The sequence below is a fragment of the Enhydra lutris genome, unplaced genomic scaffold (assembly GCF_002288905.1).
Source record: "Enhydra lutris kenyoni isolate GAN:26980312 unplaced genomic scaffold, ASM228890v2 scaffoldscaffold43, whole genome shotgun sequence".
Taxonomy (NCBI): domain Eukaryota; kingdom Metazoa; phylum Chordata; class Mammalia; order Carnivora; family Mustelidae; genus Enhydra; species Enhydra lutris.
This window is the reverse complement of record NW_019154127.1, coordinates 5,291,359-5,317,404: the sequence shown is the minus strand read 5'-3', so window position 1 is coordinate 5,317,404 and position 26,046 is coordinate 5,291,359. Positions and strand designations below refer to the sequence as shown.

Sequence of the window (26,046 nt, the reverse complement as noted above, 5' to 3'; positions counted from 1 at the left end):
ACTACTGGTTAAAGAGATTGTTTTTTTTCCCATTGTATATTCTTGCCTTCTTTTCAAAGATTAGTTGACCATATAATTGTGTATTTACTTCTGTTTTTTTAATTGTATTCCATTGATCTATGTGTCTATTTTTATGTCAGTACCATGCTGTTTTAATTATTACTGTTTTGTAATATAACTTCAAATCTGGAATTGTGATACCTCCAGCTTTGTTTTTCTTTTAACAGCTTTTTTTCTTTTAAAGATTTTATTTATTTATTTGAAAGACAGAGATCACAAGTAGGCAGAGAGGCAGGCAGAGAGAGAGGAGGAAACAGGCTCCCTGCCAAGCAGAGAGCCCGACTCGGGGCTCGATCCCAGGACCCTGGGATCATGACCCGAGCTGAAGGCAGAGGCTTCAACCCACTGAGCCACCCAGGTGCCCCAACAGCTTTTTTTTCTTAAAGAATTTTCCCCTTCTGTTTCCTACCAGTATGATAAAATATTCTATATTTACTTTTATTTTTATTTTTTTAAGATTTTATTTATTTGTGACAGAGAGAGAGTAAGTGAGAGAGGAATGGCATAAGCAGGGGGTAGGGAAATGGAGAAGCAGGCTCGCGGCTGAGCAGGGAGCCTGATCCAGCTCTCCATCCCAGGATCCCAGGAGCATGACCTGAGCTGAAGGCAGACACTTAACTGAGCCACCTAAGCACCCCTCTTAGAAATTTAAACATACAACTACAACTAGTCCTAAGTATTCACCTGATAAAAATGAAAACATAGGTCAATCCAAAGGTGTGTAATTAGATGTTTTTAATCAATTTTACTTACAAGAACCCTAAGTTAAACCTTAAAGTAACCTAAAGTGAAGTAAAGACCCAAAGTAAATGTGAATGTTTATCAACCAGGGAAGATAAATATCATGGCACATCCATTATGAAATACTAGCCAGCAATATTAGTAACAAGCTACTGATACCTTAAACAGCACATATGAATATCCAAATCCTTATGCCGAGTGCAGGAAACTAAATGTAAAAGGTTATATACTATATGATTCCATTTGTACCGCATTCTGGAAAAGGTGAAACTGTATGGACAGAAATCAGATTAGTGGTTGCTGGGAGCTGATGTTAGGAGAACAGATAGTTACAAAGGAACATATTGGAAATTTTGAAGTGAAGGAAAGATTCCATATCTTTATTATGATTATGACTACATGACTGTACACTTGTCAAAATTTCTCAAGTTATATTTCAAAGAGATAAGTTTCATCAAATGTAAATTATACCTTAATAAACGTGACTTTAAATACACATGAATATAATCCAGACTCTGACCATTTCACACCATTTCCTATAATACCCTCTTGGTCTGAGCCAACACTATCTCTATTTGGCCTCCTGACCAGTCTCCCTTCTTCAGTATCTTCAACTGATTCTCAACATGATAACCACTTACCATGAAATTAAATCATTTCTGCTTAACACCTTCCCATTTTTCCCATCTTACAAAGGCTTATGAAAGTACCTACAAGATCTTCTCCCCATCTCTTCAATACTTCCCTTGTCTTCCCTCTACTTCTTGTCCCTTCTTCCCAGCCACAGTAACTAAATTCTTTCTCCTACCACCACACCTTTGCCATCCTAGGGTCCAGGCATTTATAGCCCCCTCTGCCTCCCCCGAGGTGCCTGAATTGCTTGCTCCTCGCTTCCTTAAGACCCTCACTGAAATCTCACTTTTTCAGTGAGAGTTCCCCCTGCCACCCTAATTAAAATTACAATCTTCCCCAGCCCCTGGCCAGTACTTCCTGTACCCCTCTCTGTTTGATTTTTTTCCATAGCACTTCTACATTTTCAATATATTAGGAATGTTATTTATTTTATTGATCCCTGGGGTCCTTCTCCCCCTCCCCCCACCAAATTGAACACATGTTCCATCAGAAAAGAGATTTTTGTCTGCTTTGCGGATCCCTCTCTCACTGTGTATAAAACTGTGTCTACACAGAATAGGGTTCAATACGTAAGTGTTGATTAAAGAAATGAATGCTCATATGTTTTTTCTCCTTTAAAATGAATCACTTAAGTAAATTTGATAATAATACCATCTGTGTTTCTCTCCAGAGAAGCAGGACCAATAGGAGATTATCAAAAGATTTATTTTAAGAAATTGGATCACTTGATTATGGAGACTGACAAATAGAAAATCTACAGAGCTGATGTCCTGATACTGGTCTAAGGGCCGGCAGGCTGCTATAGAACCAGAAAGAGCCTATGACCCATTTCAAAGGGTCTCAGGCAGGAAAATTCTCTCTTACTTGAGAGAGAGTCAAACTTATGTTCTATTCTGGTCTTCAACTGATTGGGTAAGGCCCATCTACTTTAAGGCACGCAATCTGCTTTATTCAGTCTGTAGATGTCAATGTGAATCTCATCCAAAAACACCTTCACAGAAACACCCAGAATAATGTGTGACCAAATATCTGGGCACCTTGTAGCCTCGTCAAGTTGTAATATAAAATTAATCATTACATCATAATATTAATATTACTACTACTACTATGTTACTTATAGACATTGAATTTCTTATATTACACCATGTGAAACCTGGCATTCCTGGAATAAACTTCTTATTTTACTTGTTCTGATACAGTGTTGATTTAAGAGCTGTTGAATTTGGTTTGTTAATATTTTTACCTAGTGTCTCTGCAATAGTTTTCAGGGTTGATGCTGATGGGTTATTTTCCTTTTTTGTCCTATTATCATGCAGTATGGTATCAGAGTGTTCTAGCTTCATAAAATGAGGACTTTTGACTGTCCTTAATAGTAGGTTTCTTCACATGTTTTAGAATTTAATTTTAGGCTCATTTCAAGTGGGTTTTGTTTCTTGACTTCTTTTCATATTTCATTTTCATTTCCAATTGGATCCACCTCACCTAGCCCACACTTCCCTGACCAACATCTTGTGCCAGCTTCCATCTGGACCCTGGAATGTCATCCTGGACCAGATAACGGCAGTTTGGAGGCATCCTGACCTTGGTAACAATAGTTGGGGGCTCTCTGTCTTGTAGTGATCCTGAGGACATCCATGCAGTCTTAAGGCCAGTATGTGACTAGGCTCAGTTTTTGGTGGGGAGTTGGGTCTCCACTCCACATTCCTAGACCTTCATTGTTCTAGGACTGTGGTCTCCAGGCAATGGTTTCTTTCCGCGAAATCTTTCTTTCAGGACTCCCACTCAGCTTCTGACTTCAAGTAACTTGGCTCCTGTCTGTCACCTTGGCTGTTCACCTGCTGTGCTTGCCCAGAGGAGCTAAGCTGCCTGCTGACTTCAGACAAAGAGCCCAGTGGGTCAGAGGCTTCCAGGAAGCTTTCACTGCTTCTCTTGAGCCAGACATCTCTTTTTAGCTTTCTATTTTTATACCTTATCTGTCATGGCTGTGTTCAGAGCTGAAGGCTGGATCAAAGCATGAACTCATTGAGCCGTCCTGTCCAGAACACTCTTCCCTATCTTCCTTGTTTTCAGTTCACTGCCTTGTTGCACAGGGATTTAAAGAAGCTCTTTAACTCATCACAACGTCTTCTTATCACCTGAGTCATAAATGAGCAAAACAAGAAAGGGAGGGTTCAAGTGCCTCAGCTCAGGGTTAGTGACCAGATTGTTTACCTGCACAGCCAGGACCCCACACAGCGTTCTCGGTCTTTCCCATTTTAGTCCCAGGTCACACTCACTGCCAAGGGACATGGAACACTGAACAATCATGACATTTGTTATATACAATTCCCTTGTCCAATAGCTGATGCTTATGATACCTTGGGCATTTTGTGATTTCCAAATGAGCAACATCAGAAGAGATAAAGTTTGATCTACTGTCACAACATGGATTTTCATTTAGATACTGTCACTCACACTTATTCTTCCTACTTAATTTTCTAGTCCACACTCTGACAGTCCATTAAGTTCAACCTGACTCAGCAAATGTTCACTGAGCTTCTGTCATACACAGGTGTCACCAGGGGATCCAGTCTGGTCTATGACTGGCCCAGAAAGGGGTGCCCCCCAAATCATGGACAAGTAACCAGTTATCCACTCAAGAAATATCTGTGAATCCCTGTCTACTTGCTATATTCCTCACTGGTCCCAACAGAGGACTAAAGGCAAATGAGTTGGTAGAACTTGTCCTTCAGGAACTTACAGCTGACAGCGGACAAGGAAGGTCGATGTGACTCTCAATTACTAGCAAGTGAGGTAGAAAAGGAAGCACAGTATAATGGATCTCTCAAGGAGAGAGGAAGATGGCCAGACTGGGGTAAGAGATCAGCCTGGAAACTCTTGTTAGATTCCTGTCAAAAATTGATACGTGCTGGCCTTTGGTGGGGCCTTCAGAAATGAAAAAAGAAGACTAGTTTTCAGAGCTCTGGAGGACAGAGTGCCATGGTCAAAGGTGACACCTTGTGCTGTTGGAACTGGTTGGGTTTAAAAACAACAACAACAATAACAAACATAAGGATAATGTTTGCACAGCATCTCTCCAGCAGGGAGGGACCACTTCTGCCAGAGATACTTCATGTGTGTTGAGGGTGGGTGAAGGCTGGCAAGAGAAGGGGGTGGCATCTCAGCTCTACTGGGCAAGGTGGGTAAATTTGGACATACATCTGATTGGGTGCTCTCCACCCCTTCCATCTAGGAACTTCGTAAATACTGAATTAGACTAACCAGTCATCAAGAGATTTATTTATTGAGAAAAATTTTAATGGGAAGGGTTTGAGTTCAGACTCGATATTAATTAGAATAAGGATTCAAAGATCAAGGGTGTCATCAAAATCTTTTCACTATGTACACATTTCAAACTTAAAAAGCATTTTGGAAATTGCTCTTCTGAAGACTTCCTCTGAATATAGTTCCTCAATCCTCCTCTGAGTCATGCCAGACACCACCTCTGATTTCATGCTTCAGTCCCTGTGGAGGATTAATCCTCATTAATCCAGACTGCCTGGCAGAAGGGCCTGGTTGAAATAGCACAGAAATCATGACAATGGCTGTGGACAGTCCCATTTCTACTAAAAAGTGACCTTCACACACATTTCCAGAAAGGCTACCTGCACTGGTTTCCAATTCAGGCTTGCCAATGTCCTTCCATTTCAGGGACGTGGGCCACAACAGTGTTTCTGTGTTATAAGGAATTGGAGGAACACCAAAATAATATCAGAAATGCAACGAACTGAAGAGATCCTAATCTTATTCCTGCGTTACCTTGTTCTTTGGCTGACTATAACACCCAGCACATTGTTACTTTCGTGATTTTAAATCCGCAGGCTTTAAAAGGATTATACATATAATCCTGCGTAAACTGGTCCCATTGGGTTAAAAAAAAAAAGCAAGAACATAAGGGCAATATTTATATTCAAATGTCAAACACTGTATTTGTCAATTTAGTGTTCTTTCCCAGCAATAAGTAGCATTCCAGATTGTAATTAATTTATCATGTTTCTATCAGCATAGCATTATTCTGGGACAAAAAGGGGGCTGGGGGGGCACTACGATGTTATTTCTTTTGGAAAGGCTTTCTTAATTGGATTTGTGCTCTTTCCATAACAAGATGAAGGTTATGGCTATTTGTCAAATGCAAGGGCAGCTGTGATGCCTGACTTGGTGGGTCTGGAGCTGGTATCTCATCTTCCTTGGGTGACTCAAGGGTGCTGAGAACTTGTGCTGTGCTCCCGGGACCTAGGTAGAGGCAGCTTGGACAACTATGTTCATGGACAGTCTTGCTGCCCACCAGTCGGGCAACACTCAGCATTTGTTGAGCGTAGTACACAGTAAAGACCCAAGACTCAGTCCTACAGAGTTGAATTGGTTTCACGGAAAAGATAGTCCTTGCCCTGCAGTTCGTAATGTGGTGTCCACAAATCGCCCAGCACACCAGGGGTCCTCCCATCTCCTGAATTGTAGGCAAAATGTTGCACGTCTGTGCCTTTGGAGAGATGGGAGGAAAGACATAGCTTTTCTCAAATTCCCAGGAAGATTCCTGAAAAATTAAGAACACTTGTCCTAAAAGGATCAACAAAGCATTCACCCCTGACACAGCCAAAGAGCACATGCAACACAGCGAACCGGCCGGGACAAAACACATGCAGAAATTAGTTCCCAGGCACGCAAAGAGAAGGACCAGCCAGACAAGGGGCTTTGTCCTGGGAGGGAATGTCCTGGGACAGAAGTGACCCACTCGATACCTATAGACAGGCAGGATATTGAGTAAGTGGGTCCTGCTCATTTTCCTTGTCAGGGAGGATATGTTGCGGGAAGGCGTGTGGTAAACTCTCTAGCGTGTCTTTGCAGAAAATGCAGCCCCGGCCACTGGTCACTGTGCCAAAAGTGAGCATAAAGTTTCTAGATCTGTTGAGTTTTATAAGAGAAGCCAGACATCTTGATGTTTAGTATGAGAGATCTCAATTTTTTCATCTTGAAAAATGAATTCAGAGCTAAAGCAAACAGACAGACTCTATGCCAAGAGGCTCAGAGCTGGTCACTGACCCCACATTTTAACCTTTTGCTGAAGATCTGGGATTTGAAAATATCCTGGAGCCAATTAGGGGACAATCATCAACCTGTCTGGATGGGGGAAGGCCAGGTTGTGCACAAAAAAACAGAGGCGTGACTTTTGCTGGTCTGGAAGCTTGGAGGAGCAGAGCAGTGGGAAATAAGGTCATGGAACTGGAATGGCCTGTAACCAGGTTGTGGATGGTTTCTTTTTGGAACAAGAGCAATCCTCTAGGGGGTGTTAGGAGAATGCCAGGAGACTGTGGCGTTTAAAAGGGATGCCCCTGGTGTGCAGGGTCCCTACACAAAGAGGAGCCCTGGGAGGAAACTGCGGCTAAGCTTCCTACAACTGAATGAATCAGATGGGGAGATGCTGGCCAAGGGAAGGAGGACAGAATAAGATGAGAGCACCATGTGGCCATCAGAGAAGACGCGGACATGCCGAGCCACATGCATGGGGTGCTGATGGAGCCATGGACAGCCGTGAGGGGACAGCACCCCAGGTGACAGGCAGGGTACAGGGTAGGGCTCTCTGCCATCACTCTGCACCTCATCTGTCACCAGTGGGGCGAGAATGAGGACCTCAGTGCCCTTCCTCTCTTTGTCCTTCTGGGGGAAATATCGTAAGTGAGCACGTGACCGTACTCTGGATATGCTCCACTGCTACTAAAGAAAGGTTGTTTGCCTTATAGGTGTTTCTCACTGACAAATGGGGGTTTCCAGGGGACAGTACAAGCCATGGCATAGAGGGGTGAAAAAGCAGGAAGAAAGAGGGGCCAGGGGCCAGGGGCCAGGGGATGTCCTGAAGCTAATGCAGGGGCATCTGGACACCAACAGAATCGCAGCCAGGGGGAACAGCCAAGAAGTGTCTACATATCTTGGTCCACAGTCCATAAGAGCATCCTGGGTAGGTGGATTACACTGCAGACCAGTCCTATCTGATGGCAGAGCCGTTCTCCCTCCTAGAGCATGTAAGCAAGGTCAGGAACATAAGCAGGACAGCCAAGTTGCAAAATGAGATATGGGATTTTCCTAAGAAAGAAGGAAGAGTGGCTGGAGCTCTGGCTTCAGGTGCCCCCTACAGTGAGGTGGGAACTCACAGAAGAGGAACATAAACCCACTGAGAAGATCAGGGGTCTACGCTTGCCACCCTTTCCCCAAGACCCAGCTCCCGAGGAAGGGACCAAGAAGAATGGAAAAGGTGGAGGAACCAGAGAGAGCAGAGAAATGACCCACCCAAGGGCTATGCAGGCTGTAGCTCTATTGTTATGATTATTTTAAGCTTGGTCACACCTGTAAGGTGGGAGAAAGGTGAGTCTAGAAAGGTAGAAGCAGGAAGAGAAAGAGAGAAGGAGAAACCATTTTAAGAAACAAAACACAGTCATGGTACCTGGGTGGTTCAGTTGGTTAAGCAACTGCCTTTGGCCCAGGTCATGACCCCGGAGTTCCTAGGATCCAAGTACTGCATCGGGCTCCCTGCTCTATTTCTCCCTCTGACCCTGCTCCCTCTAGTGCGCTCACGCTCTCTCTCTCTCTCTCTCAAATAAGTAAAATCTTTTTTAAAAAAAGAGAGAAAATACAGTCTTTCTTGGCTATAATCATGTCTTATCATTACAAATAAGAAATGACAAAAATGGTATCATCATAATGAAATAACCCATCATCTGTGGGATGGAGAGAACCAGGAAGAGAATTAAGAGCGACACCACTCACATATGTCACACCTTTCGCAAACACTGCCATACACACTGGGTGACAGGTGACAGGTGGGCAGGCCCAGTTCCCCCACCAGGGGACACAGTAATCTCACAGCTGGTGTGGGGTGCGCCCCACACGGTCACCTGGCCTGCAGGCTTGCCCTGAAAGGGCTGCACACAAATTTGACAGGACAAACATCTTTGCTTCAATCCACTACCCATTTCCCCCCAGTGTGGAGTCTTTTGTGGAAAGATGGGCAAAAAGAGACCACCTCCATACAGCATGCCCAAGGGAATTTCCAGATAAAGTGTACGTATTTTTTCCCCTAAATATTAAAGAACATAGAGCTATTGCAACAAACAAACAAACAAACAAAACAAAAACAAGAACAAAAACAAACAGGAAAAGGAAAATACAGAATAGTGTAAATAAGAAAATAGATCCCACATAAGCCACCACATAAGCCCAGCAGACAATATCCACACCGTGGTGTGCTTTTTTAGTCTATCCGAGATACCCTCATGAACCACTTTTTGCTCTGAGACATTCAGATTCTAGCTATTGCAAGAAAATCTACAAAGAACGGTTTATGCATAAGCTTCTCTAAGTTTCAGACCCTCCCCGCAGAACAGACTTCGCAGAGTACAACTAAGGCATCCAGGCCAAGGGCACTTTAGGCTTTCCCAGGTGTCTGGGGTGGGTTTGTACCGGTACCCACGAAACAGGGAGGTGCCAACTCGGCCTTTGCCGGCTGAGCTGAGCCCTGGAATGTCACATGCGGTGGCGGACCCCTCTGAGGACTTGCTCCCCAGGACAGCACCCAGCCCAAGGCTCAAGAAGGAGAGTGAAGGAGGAAGACCAAGCCGAGGGAGCATCTTCAGGCTCTAGGTCAGGAACCTTCTTCCTCTGCTTCCCGCCTGCAGAAGCGTGAGCCTGGACCTCATCCCCCAGAGCTTCCACCGGCCTGTCATTTGGAAATGGCCGGGGCCCAGCCTCGCCCCCCCCCACCCCCCACGCTGTGGGCAGCGGCTGTGAAATTGGCTGGCAGGTCACTTGGGCCCTTGTGCAGTTTGCCCCTCGTGGCCGGTCCCTCCGACCCCAAGGACTCTGGAGTGCCCCGACCAAGGCGTGAGTAACCCCAGCGACTGACTCCCGCGGGCGGGGACCGCACCTATCCCATGCCCAGCTGCACTTCCTGCTCAGAGCTGGACACCCCCCACCCCCACACTGCATAATTCTGGCGCTTGGTTGCGTGGACACAGCTCAGGTCGGGGATGCGGCTAACAGGAGTCTGCTGGGGTTGTGAGCGTCTTTGAGTTACTCTTGGGAGCTGTTGGAAGGGACGTTTGTCCTGGCTTTTGGCCGCGGGTGGGGGTCTCCCGGAATGCCTTTCTCTTGCTTCTAGCCTGCCCACTGCAAACTCCCACAGGAAGGTCTGTCTGTCTGTCTGTCTGGCGATTGTAGTAATAGGGACTTTCTGCCGACCCTGAGCCTACCCGGCGCGATCCGAGGCGCTCGGTTGGGCGGCGGAGGGCCGGGTGGGCGGGGGCTGGTCTGGGGTGGGTCGGGGGGCCCGGGCTGTGCGGGGCCGTGCGGGGACAGGGCGGGGCGCCCGCGGGCTCCGGGAGGCCCCGCCCGCCCGCCTGCCTGAGCTGCCACCCGCCGGGGAGCGCGCCGCCTCGGGCTCGGCGGTCGGTGTCCTACGCGCGGCCCGGCGGACCCCCTGAGCACCCGGCCGCCTCGGCGCCCCGGACCCGGTAAGTGCACGCTCGCGCCTCCCGGCTCCGCGCCCCGCGCGCCGGCGCCCCAGTCGGGCCACTCTGATGGGGCTCCAGGGACCGGGTCTCAGCCCCCGGGGCCCGAGGCGCCGCGACCACCCCGCCCCGGGAGACCGGACGGGACGGAGGATTCAGCCCGCGCCTCCCTTCTCTCGGTGGGGCTTCACTTAGAGGCGCACGCGTCGGGAACGGTCTTACCACCAAAGAACAACCACATTTCCCCGTTTTAATGAAACCTCAGACATTCTTGTAGAAAATTTGGGAACTCCCTCCAAGCGCCCAAAGAAAACTAAAACCGCCCGCGATCCCAGTCCCCTCTCGGTTTCAAAGACCACCATCCAGCTCAGGCGGTACCTGCAGATACATCCGGCCTCAAAGGGAACTTTTGAATTTCTTGATCAGGAAGGTTCTTGGGCCTTGGCATCTCCCCGGGGAAAAGGCATGGGACGTGGAGTACATTGATGGTATCTGCTCTTGACTGTAGTAATTGGGGAACTTCTGGAAGAAACTTGACGGAGTAGCAGCCCTGTGTATGTTCAGGATCTGTATCACCTGTTACATTGTCTCCCCCCACCCCCAACCCCAACCACCCCGGATTTTTCAAACTGCTGTATGTGAACTGTTTGAGTCCCCATTTAGGTTTAAGAAGGAGCTTCTAGTTCCACTAACGAAAGTCCTGATCAGTAACCACTGCTGTCATTTACGATCCCGGGGTGGGGAGCTTTGGTGTGATCGCACAGCTGTTTAAATTCATATGTGGTGACTTGCCAGAAAGCATCTTGACTCTGATCTGTGGATGGCTAAGGAGGGGGCCAAAACCCGCTTTCTGTGATCTGTTTCATAAACCCATCAGAGGCCAGCGAGGGATGGTTGTGAGGAAGGCGTTCTCCCTTTTAAGAATATCCCTGGAGGTCTGGCTTTGGACTGGCTCTTAGAAATTGGATTGTTTTGAAAATCAAGTACACTGTAAAGACATCAGAGGACTCAGTCTTGTCATCTTAAGTCTCTGACGATAGAGCTGGTGGTTGGGGCTTTCTGGTAGTCGAAAGGGACATTTACTCATTCATGCATTCCTATATGCACGCCTGCACGCCATGAATATTTATCGCGCCCCTACCGTATGCCAGATGCTGATCGAGACCTTGAGATGCATGCAGAAGAACACAGGCACACAAAAGCTTGAGTTTCGGTGGAGAAGACAAACAATAAGCAATGGACATAATAAATAAGAAAAACGTATTAGCATAGTTTAAAGTTTAAGTAACATGGAAAAAAGAAAGAAAAAACAGGATAGGGGTTATCAGGAGTGGAGAAGGGATAAAAATTCAGCCATACTATCAACGAGTACTGACCGCCTTAAACCTTTTTAGGAAGAAAGTAGGTTGTGGATACGTATGTAACTATGTTAATAATACCAATCTTAGGAACCCTAGGTGGCTCAGTCATTAAGCGTCTGCCTTCGGCTCAGGTCATGATCCCAGGGTCCTGGAATTGAGCCCTGCACAGGGCTCCCTGCTCAGTGGGAAGCCTGCTTCTCCCTCTCCACTCCCCCTGCTTGTGTTCCCTCTTTCGCTGTGTCTGTCTCTGTCAAATAAATAAATAAAATCTTAATAATAACAATAATATCAATTTTAATATACAAAATAAATAATACTAATAAAATACATAAATATAAATAAAAATTGTTTACATTTTATTATATAAAACCAGACTATATTGAAAGAGGTTTTCTTTTGGCTACTCACCAATTTCTTTCACGAGTGTATTATACTTCATTGGTTATTTGCACTCAACAATCACATTGCGTTTGTGTTGAATCTAATACTTTGCCTCCCCCATTTAATTCAGCAATCTCTTATAGAATGGTTCTGCGTGCTGGAGTGGGGACAAGGTGAGCAAGACAGTTTCTGACCTTCCTGAGCTTCTGGAAGGAAATGCCCAGACAAGTCCATAAATCACTGTGATACAAATTAGAATATGGGCAATACAGTCAAGGCACCAGGTGATCAAAGGGGGAGAGGGGCATTTGCACCCAGGTTGGCATAGGACTAGGCGTTTGGAGGACCAGTAGAATTTTGACAAGCAAATACGGCGGTCATGCCCCTCTTGCAGAGAGAGCAACAAATTTAGAGGTAGCAAAGTTATGGGTTTGTTCCACGTCTCACAGAACCCTGTGGTATAATTGGGGGAGATTCCATTATGCTCAGTTTTTGGATAAGAAAACTGAGGCTCCTCAAATTTATTTAAGTTGCTGAAGGTGAGAGTCCACTTGCCCTCTTTCTGTGTGACTTCAGCTGCCCTCCGGAGTATGGGAATCCTCCCGTCCATTCTCCATGCCAAAATGCATGTCTTTTTTCCCATACTGAGTTTGGCTGGGTCCCCCTCACCAGCTCGCTGGGTCACATTGCCATCCTTCACACCCTGGAAGGGTCTGGGGGCCCCATTTGGCTTTTTATCTGCTTGGAGGTAAATATGTCTCCAGAATTTGTCGAGATAAAGATGAAAATAATTGACAGTGGCTTCCAGGGAAAATATGCTTGCAGAATTCTTGACGCAGTAAGATCATATTTACCCAAATTAGGCTAATCCATAATTGGCTTTGCCCTAATTCTGCTTCCTCAAGCAAGTAAAGCCTAATGATGACGTCAGGACTGGCTGCTCTTTGAGGAAATGCTTAAAGAATGCTGTTAAGATGATAGGAACGTGGGGCGTCTGGGTGGCCCAGTCAGTTAGGCATCTGCCTTCAGCTGACGTCATGATTCCAGGGTCCCGGGATCGAGCCCCACCTCGGGTTCCCTGCACAGCAGGAAGCCTGCTTCTTCCTTTCCTACTCTCCTTGCTTGTGTTTCCTCTCTCACTGTCTCTCTGTCAAATAAACAAACAAAATGTTAAAAAAAAAAAAAAAAAGATGATAGGAACGTTACACCTGTTTACTAAGATAAGTCAACTGAGGCCCAGTGGAGGCCTGAACTCAGATCTCCTGGCTCTGAATTGGACAACCCCCGACCCCCGCCCCAGCATCTAACACTCTCAGCAGAAGTATGGACGGAGTCAGCCCACAGAAACCTTCATTGTTCAGTAAATGCTTGAGAAACAAGGCAAGGTAGCAGGGCTGGGAAATCTGTTCTAAAAGCTTCCAGCCTGTTATCAGTGCTGACAACGCACGGAGCTGGAACATGTGAGAGAAATGCAAACGGGGGTGATGTGTGCCAGCACCATGTGACATCCCTCACTGCCCTCTTTTCCTCTGGGTGCAGCTGGGGACCTTCCAGAATCCCAGGGTGCTGGAGACCCAGTTGGTATGTGTGAGCTTTGGAGAAAAAAGAAAATTGTACTAACCTTGATTAGGGGCAGGATCCGTTCTGCACGTGGAATCTCAAACCCACGCCAAAGCAGATGCTTCTAGAAACCCTCTCTTTCTAGATCCACTAAGGCCAGTTTGAGAATGTTCAGCATGAGTGGGGCATAAAACAGGTTGTGTTTAGAGTTGGACCTCCCCGGTTCCTGCTGCTTGCCGTCCCCCTCAGTCCCCTCGTCACTGTGCAAGCTACAAAAAGTAGGGAAGGGGGTCTTCTGATGGCATCTTCGGGTCCCAAGCCAGTCCTCATTTGGGTAGACCTGGTTTTACCTGATATAAATGGCCAGGTCCTCAAGTTCTCTTGACCTTAATTCTAGAATCCATCTCCTTTCTGCAAAGTCCTGAGAACTCCTTATTCCGTACTAATAAAATGTGAGTTCATGGTTACAAGATTACATTTGAGATGTATTTCTGATAAGAGGCATGACCTTGGGCAGGTCAGCTGAACTCTGTGGAGCCCAGTTTCTTGTAAGTTAAAATTGCTGGCTTTGTTGCTCTTCAAATCCCTGTGAGTCCAGTGGTCTGAAACTGGCCACTGGGCAGTGCGTTGGCATTATAATGGAAGTGAACTTGGAGAATGGGACATAAACCCCCAGCTGACATGCAGATTGAGTTCGTTTACACCATGCTGATTATTAAGAGGGCATTGCCAAACACATTTTGAGACTCATTACCCAGAACACCACGTGACCCAGCATGCAGGCCTTGGGGGCACAGAGGACATTTTGCAAAAGCAATACAATGAATTAAATGTAAAGTAAGAAGGAGATTTTTTTCTTTAAAAATTCAAGTCATTACTTGAAAGGCAGTTAATGAACCTGACTTCTCGGGTCTGGCGGAAGCTGTATCATTTAAGGTGCCCGCATGAGTTAGGTGAGAAGCAGCTGGGCTTATGGTGAAGACTTGAGAATTTCTCCCTGTGTCTCCTCTTCAGATTATATCAGGGACGTAGAAGACCAAAAAAGAAAATCTAAAAAACAAATGAGGTTTCGAAAAGTACTTTATGAAATAATTTCTCTTATCAAATTCTTCCTGGCACCTTGCAGCATGAAAGATTGGTCAGTTTCCTAAGGTTCCATAGCCCGGTAGGTCTCAGCCTTAGCTACAAATCAGGATCACCTAGGAAGATTTATGCCAGAAAGGAACCCAGAGCAAGGACCTCACAGTCTTTGGAGGAGGGAATCTGACCATCAGTACTTCTCTTAAAGCTCTCCAGATGATTCCCATATGTCACCAGGTGGGGGTCCCCAGGCCAGCAGCTTCAGCAGCACCTGTGAATTTGTTGGAATGCAAGTTCTCAGACCCCACACCAGCCATTCTAGATCAGAAACTCTGGGAGTCGAGCCCAACACTCTGCATTTTTATTTTTTTTTTTAAAGATTTTATTTATTTATTTGACAGAGAGAGATCACAAGCAGGCAGAGAGGCAGGTAGAGAGAGAGGAGGAAGCAGGCTCCCTGCTGAGCAGAGAGCCCGATGCGGGGCTCGATCCCAGGACCCTGAGATCATGACCTGAGCCGAAGGCAGCGGCTTAACCCACTGAGCCACCCAGGCGCCCCAACACTCTGCATTTTTAGAAGGTGATTCTCAAGTGTGCCAGGGACGCCTGGGTGGCACAGTCCGGTAAGCAACGGACTCTTGGTTTCAGCTCAGGTCCTGATCTCAGAGTCATGAGATCGAGCTACACGTTGTTGGGCTCTGCACTCAGGGCAGAGTCTACTTAAGACACTCTCTCCCTCTGCTCCTTCCCCCACCTAAAATAAATAAATAATCTTGAAAGGAAGGAAGGAAGGCAGGCAGGCAGGCGTTTAAAGCGTGTCAAAATTTGAGCACCACTACCTTAAAGCAAGACTGAGGATGGTTGGCCTGCCAGGTTTTCAACGCAGATGTTTTTGGTTGCTTCCTCTGGCCATAGGAAAGTCCATCTCATTTTAAGTAACAGGTCTTCTCTGTGATGCCACGCATATGAATTCGGTGCAGAAGTTACTGTTAAATTCACTTGCTGTGTGGCGCTATTGGTTCTAAACCAATTGACCTCTGGAGGTTTTCGACCATCATTCTATATTTTTTTTTTGAGTTTTTATTTGTTTATTTAAGAGAGAGAGAGAGAGCACAAGCAGGCAGAGCAGCAGGCAGAGGCAGAGGGAGAGGGAGAAGCGACTCCCCGCTGAGCAAGGAGCCCGACGTGGGACTCGATCCCAGGACCCCGAGATCATATCCTGAGCTGAAGGCAGCTGCTTAATGACTGAGCCCCCCTCCTTTTTCCCCATAGATTTTATTTATTCACTGAGAGAGAGAGAAAGCATACACATAAGCAGAAGGAGGGATGGGGAGAGAACACAGGGCTCCATCCCACGACCCTGAGATCATGACCTGAGCCAAAGCCAAGAGTCAGGTAATTAATCGACTGAGCCACCCAGGTGTCCTGGCTGGTATTTCTTAAAAAGCTGGAAAAACCAATGCACTCACCCTCAGGACCCTAAGTGGGCACCGCCATGTGTCCTATGTTACGTCGCCGTCTCTGCACGCTGGGTCAGTGATCCAACAGCTCCAGATGTCAGTGATGTTTCTCCCCATTTCCAAAGGGAAAAAGACTGAACAGGTCTAAGGAACGTGACCAGAGTCATGTAGCCGGAAAGCAGGAAGGCCAGAATCCAAACCTTGAGTGGAGGTGTAATTCCAACAATGGGTCTCTTTCTCCTCCTCCACTTCTGCTCCCTGAGTCTGGGCTCTCAGAGGGAGACAGTGGAAGCATCTGTTCATTGGATACTCGGGTTATGAAGAATCCGGTGTTACACCATCAGGAGGTATTAAGGAGTTCACGGACAGCTCCTCAGCTGCTGCGTGCCCAGCTGCTGCGGGTGTATGTCCGGGCTAGGGAAGCACAGGGTGCGGGACAGGGATGATGACTGTCCTGAAGTCAGCAGGGAGCACGGCGGCCTTTGTGGGCATGCTTGCTGGTGCTAAGCCAGCCCCACACATCGGAGAAGGCTGAGCTGGACTCAAAAGCATGAGTAGGTTCCGTGGGCCAGGAAGGAGGGGCTGCCTCTGCTGGAGATGTGGAAAGTGGGGGTGATGTGTACAGGGCTGGGCAAGCAGCCAGCCAAGCTGGAGCATAGCGTCTGGGCAAGTGACAATAGTCAAGTAAGAGGGGGAGGCCAGGGTCCTTGCATTTGGCCCCATATCCATGCCGAAAATGGGGTGTTTCACCCTAAAGGTAGGGCAGAACCTGGAAAGGCCTTTGAGCCGAGGACCGACCTATTGGTATTTGCAGTGGGGTTGACAGGTTTTGGGGTGGGGGGTGGGTACACGGCCCCTCTGCTCACTAGGCGCATGGCAGGAGGGGTGTGGCTGAGGTGGAGGGGCCTGGGGTTTGGCTGAAAGTATATGAATCGTTGGCAGGTCATGGGGCACCCAGCTCTGGCACTCAGAAGGGCCCCTGGGGTCATGGCCATTGGGGGGGGATCCTGAACGGCAGGTGCAACCACCTAGGGAGAGGGCAGAGTGAGAAGAAAGGGCCAACAGGAATTCTGGGGTGCACCGACATCCCAGGGACGGGTAGAGGGAGAGGGGCTTAGGGCAGGTACCAAGCATCTCCCCCCAGGGCTGTGTTCAGAGGTTGCAAAATTTAAGCCAGTCCTAAGAAATAGCTCTAGATTGACATCTGTCCTAGCGAGACAATGTGTGATGTCACAGCCCCCACCCTAGCTGGGAGAGGCTGAGCCTGCACCACCCCTCCCACCCTGCCCAACCATGTACATCAGAATTTCTCTTTCCATGGGGTTTCTGACCAGCAACTATGGTCCCAAACCGTCACCCTTAGTTTCAATAGCCACTCCAAGGTGCCTCGAGTGAATGTTACTCACAACAGCTTTGAGAGCCCTGAGAAATGGGTGAGGCCTGGGAATCTGGTCAGCCTCTGTAGCCCCTTGTGGGTCCAGTTTCAAGGGAGGCCTCATCAAGTTGGCTCTGGGTATTTTGTCTCCCAGCAGGGCCTAGGGGGCGGGGGGGGGGGTGGTGGTGGCAGGATAGAGGCCAGCATGTTCTCAAAGATATGAATAAAACCTGTTGAGCTTATCAGTGACTCATGAACCCCCTGACAGAATTCCAGAGCTTCTTGGAAACATAAGCTCTCACAGTTCCCAGGCCTGTTCTCTGGGTTTTCAGTGATGCTGACATCCAGATTGAAGTGATGGGGATACTGTCTCTTTCCACATGGCCTGTGAGAGCCACTCAGCGCAGGACAGGGGGGCAGGGAGGGGACCAACACAGCACAAGCTAGAACACTCTGGCCCCTTTGAGGCCAAAGGCCAAAAAGCCACAATGGAAGGAGGAGAAGGAAGGAGAGGAGATATGTAACCCTGTACCACTTACCCGTCCTAGCTCAGGCCACTATGACCAAATCCCACAGCCTGGGGGCTTACACAACAGACATCTGTTTTCTCACAGTTTGGGAGCTGTTAAGTCTAAGATCAAGGTTCCGGAAGGGTTGGTTCCTGGTGAGAGCTCGCTTCCAGGCTTGCAAGTGGTTGCCTTCTCATAGGGTCCTCATGTAGGAGAGAGAGATTTCCCTCTCTTAGTAGAAGACCATGGTCCTAGCAGGTTAGGGCCCCACCTGTGCGGCCTCCTGTAACCTGACTCAGCTCCCGAAGACCTCATCTCCAGGTGCAGTCCACTGGGGCTTAGGGTTTCCAGATATGAACTGGGGGGCTAAATTCTGTCCATAGCACATAAACTAAAACACACACATAATCCAGGGTGTATATTAGAGGAGCTCATTCCGGGGCTCACCTGTGGAGGTAGGCGGTGGGAGCAGTGAGTGGAAATAAGAGGGAATCGTGGCACCTGGGTGGCTCAGTCGGTTAAGCGTCTGCCTTCAGGTCAGATCATGATCTCAGGGTCCTGGGATCCAGCCCCGCATTGGGCTTCCTGCTCCGTGGGAAGCCTTCTTCTTCTGTTTCTGCTGCTCCCCCTGCTTGTGCTGTCTGTCAAATAAAGAGATGAAACCTTAAAAAAAAAAAAAAAGAAAAGGAAAGGAAATAAATTGATTGGTCAGTCAAGAGAGGCTCTGTGCATGGGGCTCCTGAGTGGCTCAGTGGGTTAAGCCTCTGCCTTCGGCTCAGGTCATGATCCCAGTATCCTAGGACAGAGCCCCCACATCGGGCTCTCTGCTCAGCGGGGAGCCTGCTCCCCCCCCCCCCCACCTCCCTGCCGGCCTCTCTTCCTGCTTGTGCTCTCTCGGTCAAATAAATAAATAAAATCTTTTTAAAAAGGCGGGGGGGGGGGAAGAGAGAGAGAGGCTCTGTGCAGGTTCAACTGGGCACCCGCCAGGAACTCGGGTGTATGTCCGGGCCCCCCTCTGCCCGGAGAGGTCACAAAATGCGCATGTGTGCGCGGGTCTGGGCCAGGACACCGTTTCCGATTTCAGATTGCACTTCTCTTTCAGAACGTTTTCTCGGCAAGCTCGAGCCCCCGCAGCGGAAACTAGAGGCCCGGGATGGTTCCGTCCAACACCACCGCGCTGACGCCCTTCCTGACGGCGCTGTGGCGGCTGGGGACGGTGGCGCCGGGCGGCAACGTGTCGGGCGTGGCGCGCAGGTCGCCGCGCAGCGAGGACGGCCAGCTGGCCGCGCTCTACATCCTCATGGTGCTGGGCTTCTTCGGCTTCTTCACCCTGGGCATCATGCTGAGCTACATCCGCTCCAAGAAGCTGGAGCACTCCCACGACCCGTTCAACGTGTACATCGAGTCGGACTCCTGGCAGGAGAAGGACAAGGCGTACTTCCAGGCCCGCGTCCTGGAGAGCTGCAAGGCGTGTTACGTCATCGAAAACCAGCTGGCGGTGGAGAGGCCCCGCACGCACCTCCCCGAGATAAAACCTCTGTCGTGATCCCACGGTTGGTTAAAGCCGGACCGATTCTGCCTGGCGATCTGGTTTTTCTCATCCTGTGCCTGTTGTGCTCTTTCTGGTAGCGATGTCGTTAGGGTGTTTTGCAGATCGTAAGGGGTGAGGGGTTAGCTAGCTTCATAGCACTGTTCCTCTGCAATCCCATTCCTTCCCTGGGGACTGCCAGCTGCTCCCCAGTGTCTGTCCCGGCCTTGTTGATTTTAGCAGCAGTCCTGAGATCACGGCCTCTGAGAAGAGCTCTATTTCCCAGACTCCCTTGCAGGGTCCTAGCAAGGTCACGTAGTGACGTTTGGGCCCATAGAAGTGGGATTCTTGAGAAGGAAAGGGTGCGTCCTCCACTTCCCTTTGTCCCCCCTTCCCAGGGGCTGGGACAGGGATGTGGTAGTGAGCCAGCTGTGACTCTGGAAAAGGACAGCACCCTCAGGGATGGCAGAGCAGCGAGAGTCTGGGCAACGTCGTGGGGCAGTGCCACCCTGCCTTCCTGCTCACCCATCAGCTCAGGCATTATGGGAAACAAACTAACTCTGACCTTCCTTAGACCCCTGTTATTTTGGTTCCTGTCAAAATAACAGTCAGTATCCTAACTAGTATCCTATTTTATAGGACTGAGACCAGATGCATAATACTCCCATATTTATCACAAGCTTACCCCCTGCCCTAGTCACAGGACAATACCACTCTGCCCTTGTCACTAACGCCCTTTCTACAGTGACTCTGGCCTCCTCTTCCTCCCTCCCTCCTGCCCCTCCCCTACATCAACCCTTCACACATGCCCCCTCCAAACACACACACTTTCACACCCACACGCACATGCATACCCACAGAGGCACACACGCGCACACAGAAATACACAAAGAGACACTTCCTACTCACACGTGTTAATCTCAAAATAATTCACTTCCTACAGGACTGAGATGCCGGAGAAAAAATTTCCACTTCAAAATGGGTGCCAAGGGGAGAGAGGGGTGCACCTGCCTCCCCAGAACCCCAGAGAAAGAGGGGGTCTGGGTAAGTGGTAAGACATGGCATCAAGGGGACAGGGCCTTTTGAGACGATGTGCCCATCGTGGTTGAATTGTATCCCCCCGAGAAGACATGTTCAAGTCCTAACCTTGGTCCCTGTGAATGTGACCGTACTTGGAAAGAAGGCTTTTGCAGATGTCCTCAGGTGAAAATGAGGTCCCTGGGGTAGGCCCACATTCATTATGACTGATGCTCCTATAAGATGTGGGAAATCAGGTCATGGACACATGGGGAGAACCCTCATGAAGACAGGTGGAGACTGGAGTGACCCCTCTGTGAGCCAAGGATGGCCAAGGACTGCCGGCCACAGCCAGACTGGGAGAGGCAAGGAGAGTCTCCCCCTACAGGCTTCACAGGGACATGGCCCTGCCACACCATGGTTTACCATGGTTTCGGACTTGGGGCCTCCAGAACTGTGAGAGGAGTGTGTCATGTTTGATTTGGATTCTGTTGGGACGACCACAGGCGACTCAGACAGTGTCCCCCCCCCCCCGCCCCGCTCAGCCCCCTCTCCCAGAGATAGCAGTTTTCTTGGCCACTCTCCTCCTCATCAGACAGAAGATTCTCTGGGAATCATCCCTCAAAGATGAGAGAGGAGGAAAAGAATTGGGGGGAGGCATGTGGTGCTGGAGCCATTGCTCAGGGCAGTGGAAGAAAACCCACTGAGAGTTCCCTGACCTTCGAGAATCGCAGACAACACGCACCGTGGTTTCGGCCTCCTTACCCACAAGCATCGCTGGCCGTTCTCAGTGGACGAATCGGGAGCGGCCAATTGCAACCCTGGCTTCATAGGCTGGCCGTGGTGCCTGCAGGAGAGCTTGGAGGCAGGGGTTAGGACATCTCTGGGGCAGAGCTCTGGCCTGGACGACTATAGTCCCCATGATGAGTGCTTCTTGGGGTCCGAATCCTTTGAAAATCTAATAAAAGCTGCGATCCCCGGGACCCGAAAAATGCACATGGACACATTTTGCCCAGCATCTCCGGGGATCAAGGGCTGCTGGAAACCGTCTCACACTTGCTTGCCTCTCATGGACCCTACATGAGCTATGTGCTTCCGACAGACCCACGTTGCCCACGGGGAAGGCAGGTGGACCTGGAGCTCAGGTTTGGAGGGGAACCCCGAGAGCATGTGACACGTGATGTGAATCAGAGCAGGCACGGTGGCTAGGACCCCAGGCCCAGCAGCTGGCGCTTCCCCCCACTGGGACTCTTGGGACTTCTAAAGCAGAAGGAGGTCCTACGAGCTGCAGTCCTCCCGGTCCTCAAGGGACTGGATATTCACCACCTCCCCTCAGCACCCATCAATCCTTTTATAAGCCACACATTTTCAGATGCCTGTGCCCATACGTTAAAATTTGGTTGGATATGCCCAGAGCAATTGGCATGTCCGGCTATTGTCCTGAGCTCTTTAGACATGGAATCTCTGGGCGCCTGGGTGGTCAGTTGGTTAAGCATCTGGCTTCAGCTCAGGTCTTGATCCTGGAGTCCTGGGATCGAGTCCCGCATCGGGCTCCCTGCTCGGGAGGGAGTCTGCTTCTCCCTCTGACCCTCCCCCTTCTCATGTTCTCTCTCTCTCTCTCTCAAATAAATAAATAAAATCTTTTAAAAAATATTAAACGGGACCTTAATACTTTGTATGGAATGTTCTATGTGTTCCCTGGATAGGGCAACATGCCTTGGAGGAGTTAAGTTCTTTTTAAAAATTAAAGTCTTTCATTATAATCTGTGGTGTGTGTTCTCTTCAGATCATTAGGACATGTTTAGAAGTGGAGGTGGGCGTTTGAAGGCTCTGGTGAGGCAGCCCCAGGGGCTCAGGAATTAGGAAATAAGATTGCCCGTGAGTAGTTAAACTCTGCAGTCAGCCCCGATGTCTACAGATAGAGAGTGTAGGGAGCAAAGCCAGCCATCTGGGAATTCAGGCACAGCCTTAATGGACCCCGGGAGTTTTAAGAGAAGCTGGAAATGTAGATATTTATTTGAAATCTCTTAAATGTTGCCACCTAATTCTGTTTTTTAGAAAAATATGCAAGCCAGGGTGCCTGGGTGGCATGGTGGTTAAGCATCTGCCTTTGGCTCAGGTCATGATCTGAGAGTCCCCCCACAAATCAGGCTCCCTGCTCAGTGGGAAGCCTGCTTCTCCCTCTCCCACTCCCCCTGCTTTGTTTCCTCTCTCTCTGTGTCTCTCTCTGTCAGATAAATAAATAAAATCTTTTAAAAAGAAAAGAAAAATATGCAGACCAAACAAAACACGACCTTGAGTTGAATTCTACCAAGAGACCACTGATTTACAGCCTCAGCTTTGAAGGGACAGAAGAGCTGCCCCAGCCCCAATCAGTCACAATTACTATGGAGCAGCATGGGGGAGGGGTACGCACATCCAGCAAGCCGGCTGCCTCACCAGGCAACCAGGCCAATTCACTGGCAGCAGTCCCCAGGATGTGGTCCCCTGGCCACTGAACCCTGCGTCCCAGCCGCATACCTTATGCCGATTCTGCTTCTCAGACTCTTGGGAAGAGTTGTGAGGGTCCACCCTGGAGAGGTGGACCCACTGTACGTGCAGACAAATCAGACTTCGGAGCCTCTTAGGAGACTGAGGGCTGAGCGGGGACTGCCATAAATTAGCCAGATGAGGAAATGCCATTTCCACCTCCTTGTCTCCTGGATGCACCTGGCCTGGATGGGCAAGTGGGCTTCAGAATTTCTCTGGTGTAGACGGGCCGTGTGCCAGTCAGTGGACAGTGGCCCTTGAAGAGTTAGCTCCAAAAAGGTTAATTAGAACTCCGGGAGGTTCGAGGACACACTCAAGGTCATTTGTTGCTTAAAGGAGGGAGCCCGCAGGAGCCCTGCTTCCCTGTCTTTGGACCGCCCACCCCACCCTCCCCCCCCAGCCCTCTGCCCGCCCCTAGCTGCTTTACCAGGTCCAGGGCTCCTAGAAGCCTTGAGGTGGAATGGGTAATCGCCCTTAGCCACCACAGGAGCCAAGACTTAGTGAACACTGCAGGGGAGGGTGGGACTGTGAATTTACTGATTTTATTCTTTTGCATACACTAAGTAAAACCTGAGCATTTTTTACAGGATATCATTTAGTAACTTCAGACAATTTACACTCAAAAAGGATCCTAATAACACCTCCTTTGTATACCTAGAGATCTGCTTAGAAAGATATTGTCCAAGCCGTTAAAAAAAGGGATGGGGTGCCTGGGTGGCTCAGTCCGTTAAATGTCTGCCTTCAGCTCAGGTCATGATCTGGGGGCTCGGGGATAAGAGCCCTGCGTGGGGCTTTGTGCTCAACATGGAGTCTGCTTGTCCCTCTCCCTTGGTCCCTCTCCCTCCGGCTTATGCTCTCTCTCAAATAAATGAATAAAATATATATATACACATATATATACACATCTATACATATATATATATATATATATTAAGAGCAAAGCAAGCCAAAAGGAAGGCGAACTGCAAAATATGAGAATAAGGTTTGAACGGTTGCCTTTGCACTGGCTCTGGACTTCAACCTCCCCTCAGGAAGCTGCCATAATCCAACAGCAGTCACAGCAAGAGCTAGAAATGAGCCGACAGGCAGAGAACATTCCTGTGGGTTCCATAACCTTTAAACTCCCAGGCAAGGCTGCGTGGAGTACGACAGCTGGTGCGTGTGGCTCGCTGGAGACTGCACGCTATCTTAAAGCCACATCAGCGGATGACGTCTCTGCGGGCACAAATGAGATGTAAACACGAAATCAGACGAAGAGAGATAACGGAGGCTACGAGGGCTTGCAGACAGAAGACATGTACTGGAAGCTATGAATGGATGGATAAGGGGTGGCAAATTCTTTAAGTGAGCCGACTGGCTGGTTACAGAGAAATCTAAATATGAAAAAACGGAGCCTGGAGATTGAGAGGGGGCACTGGTATGTCTACTTGGCCTCCGAGAGCCGGAGCCAGGTATCGAGATTTCTAAAAACACTGGGTGTTGTCTGCGAGTCTCCGCGCCGGAAGGCTCTGTGGGCGCGGCTGCCCCCTGGCGGTCACGTGGAGGATATTTCTCAAGGCGCGGGGAGCGCGGAGCACCTGACGCCAGGAGATGCTGGCTTGGGGCCGGTCCAAGCGCTCAGAGTGGGCTTTAGACACTCTTGGGAGGCCAAACTTCTTTTCACTTGTTCCCCGAGAAAGGGCTCCCCGTGGGCACCATCATGAAACAGACAAATGCAAGCCTGGAAAGAGAGTGGCAGTCCCCAGGAAGTAGCTTCTCTGGGCAGGGGCCCTGTAGGCTCAGAATTCTGCGGAAGTCACTAGGACCCCCTCCTTTGGGCTGGACTCTGCTCACGCCCTTCCCATTTCCAGAAAGGATACTCTTTAAAAAAAAAAAGATATTATTTATTTATTTGACGAAGAGGTCACAAGTAGGCAGAGAGTCAGGCAGAGAGAGGAAGGGAAGCAGGCTCCCAGCTGAGCAAGGAGCCCAATGTAGGACTCGATCCCAGGACGCTGAGATCATGACCTGAGCCGAAAGCAGAGGCTTAACCCACTGAGCCACCCAGGCGGCCCCAGAAATGATACATTTTATCGTCCTTTCTAGTTTTGGAAAATGGTCTCTCACTTAGACCTAAGCCCCTTTCAGTTTCAGGCCTGTGACCACCTATGCTCTGTGTGGAGAAAAGTCTCCACAAGGTCAGCCTCAGAGCGCCTCTGATGTTCTCCTCCTCATCCCAGCAGCGAGGGAGGGATTCCTACCCCAGGGTTTTGGGGACAGCGAACATGCCACAGCCAACCCTGGACAGATGAGAGCAACAACAGGCTATTGGTCTCCTATACTGACAGCCAGAGGGAGGGGGGATACCACACGCCATGGAGGGGCCACATGAGAGTCACAATTAGGAACAGAGTGGGTTTGTAGGGCTGTTGACTCTCATTTCCTTTGTACCTTCCACACCTGCCACTGAGTGTGGACTCAGTTTCAAAGCTATGATGTGGTGGGAGGGCGTGCAGGAGGGGAGCTGGGTGGGCTCACTGCCCCACTCCCCACCAGTGGGTCTGGAAGGCTCCCCCCAAGAGGACGGAGGTGGCTCTGCGGTAAATCAGCAGCAAAAGTCCTTAAAATAGCATGAAGAACGGACGACATGCCCACTTTCAGGAAAACCCAGGAGATCCATAGGAAAGAACCTAGTGTTCCAGGCTCCTTTTGAAACATAGCTTTTCTGTGAGAATTCAGTGATTATATTCATTTTCTAAGGCTACTGTAACATATTACCACAAAACTGGTGACTTGGAATGATAGAAATTTATTCTCTCACAGCTCTGGAAGCTAAAAATCTAAAATCTAGGAGCCAGCAAGGGCCGAACGCACTTCCTTGGAAGGCTCACAGGGTGGGGGTGTCCTTCATGCCTCTTCCAGCCTCTGGTGACCCCGGGCACTCCTTGGCTAGTGGCTGCCTCCCTCCATTCTCTGCATCTGGCTTCACTTGGCCTTCTCCGGTGTGTGTGTATTTTTCCTCTTCTTCCGAGGACACGAGTCCTTGGATTGAAGACCACATCCTAATCGAGGCTGATCCCCTGTATATCCTCACCTTAATTAAATCTGAAGTGACCCTATTTCTTAAATGAGGGCCCATTTGGAGATTCTGGGTGCACATGGATTCCACTCAATCCCCTATTGTGATTCTAGGCCAAGAGTTTAGAAAGTGCCTTTTCCAGAGTGAGTGCGGAATCCTCGGTCAGTGTTTCCTGTTCTCACCAAAGGAAGGTTGCTACTCTACACCCAGCTGTGAT

At 49.1% G+C, this 26,046-nt stretch overlaps 1 protein-coding gene across 2 annotated transcripts; it reads left to right on the top strand.

Annotated features, from left to right (window-relative positions):
* Positions 1-9,894: 9,894 nt before the first annotated feature.
* LOC111155807 (potassium voltage-gated channel subfamily E regulatory subunit 1) lies at positions 9,895-21,747 on the top strand. 2 transcript variants are annotated; one of them, XM_022516214.1, is made up of 2 exons: positions 9,895-9,974; positions 18,800-20,031. In XM_022516214.1, the coding sequence occupies exon 2, from the start codon at positions 18,851-18,853 to the stop codon at positions 19,241-19,243; it is 393 nt and encodes a 130-aa protein (XP_022371922.1). In that variant the 5' UTR covers positions 9,895-9,974; positions 18,800-18,850; the 3' UTR covers positions 19,244-20,031. The 2 variants fall into 2 exon arrangements, with proteins under 2 accessions (XP_022371922.1, XP_022371923.1); XM_022516215.1 differs by lacking the exon at positions 9,895-9,974 and adding an exon at positions 20,169-21,747 and having other exon boundaries at positions 18,665-19,250.
* Positions 21,748-26,046: the final 4,299 nt, after the last annotated feature.

Bases quoted from the DNA above. Each gene is read 5' to 3' on its own strand.
- LOC111155807 (XM_022516215.1), top strand. From the start codon at position 18,851: ATGGTTCCGTCCAACACCACCGCGCTGACGCCCTTCCTGACGGCGCTG.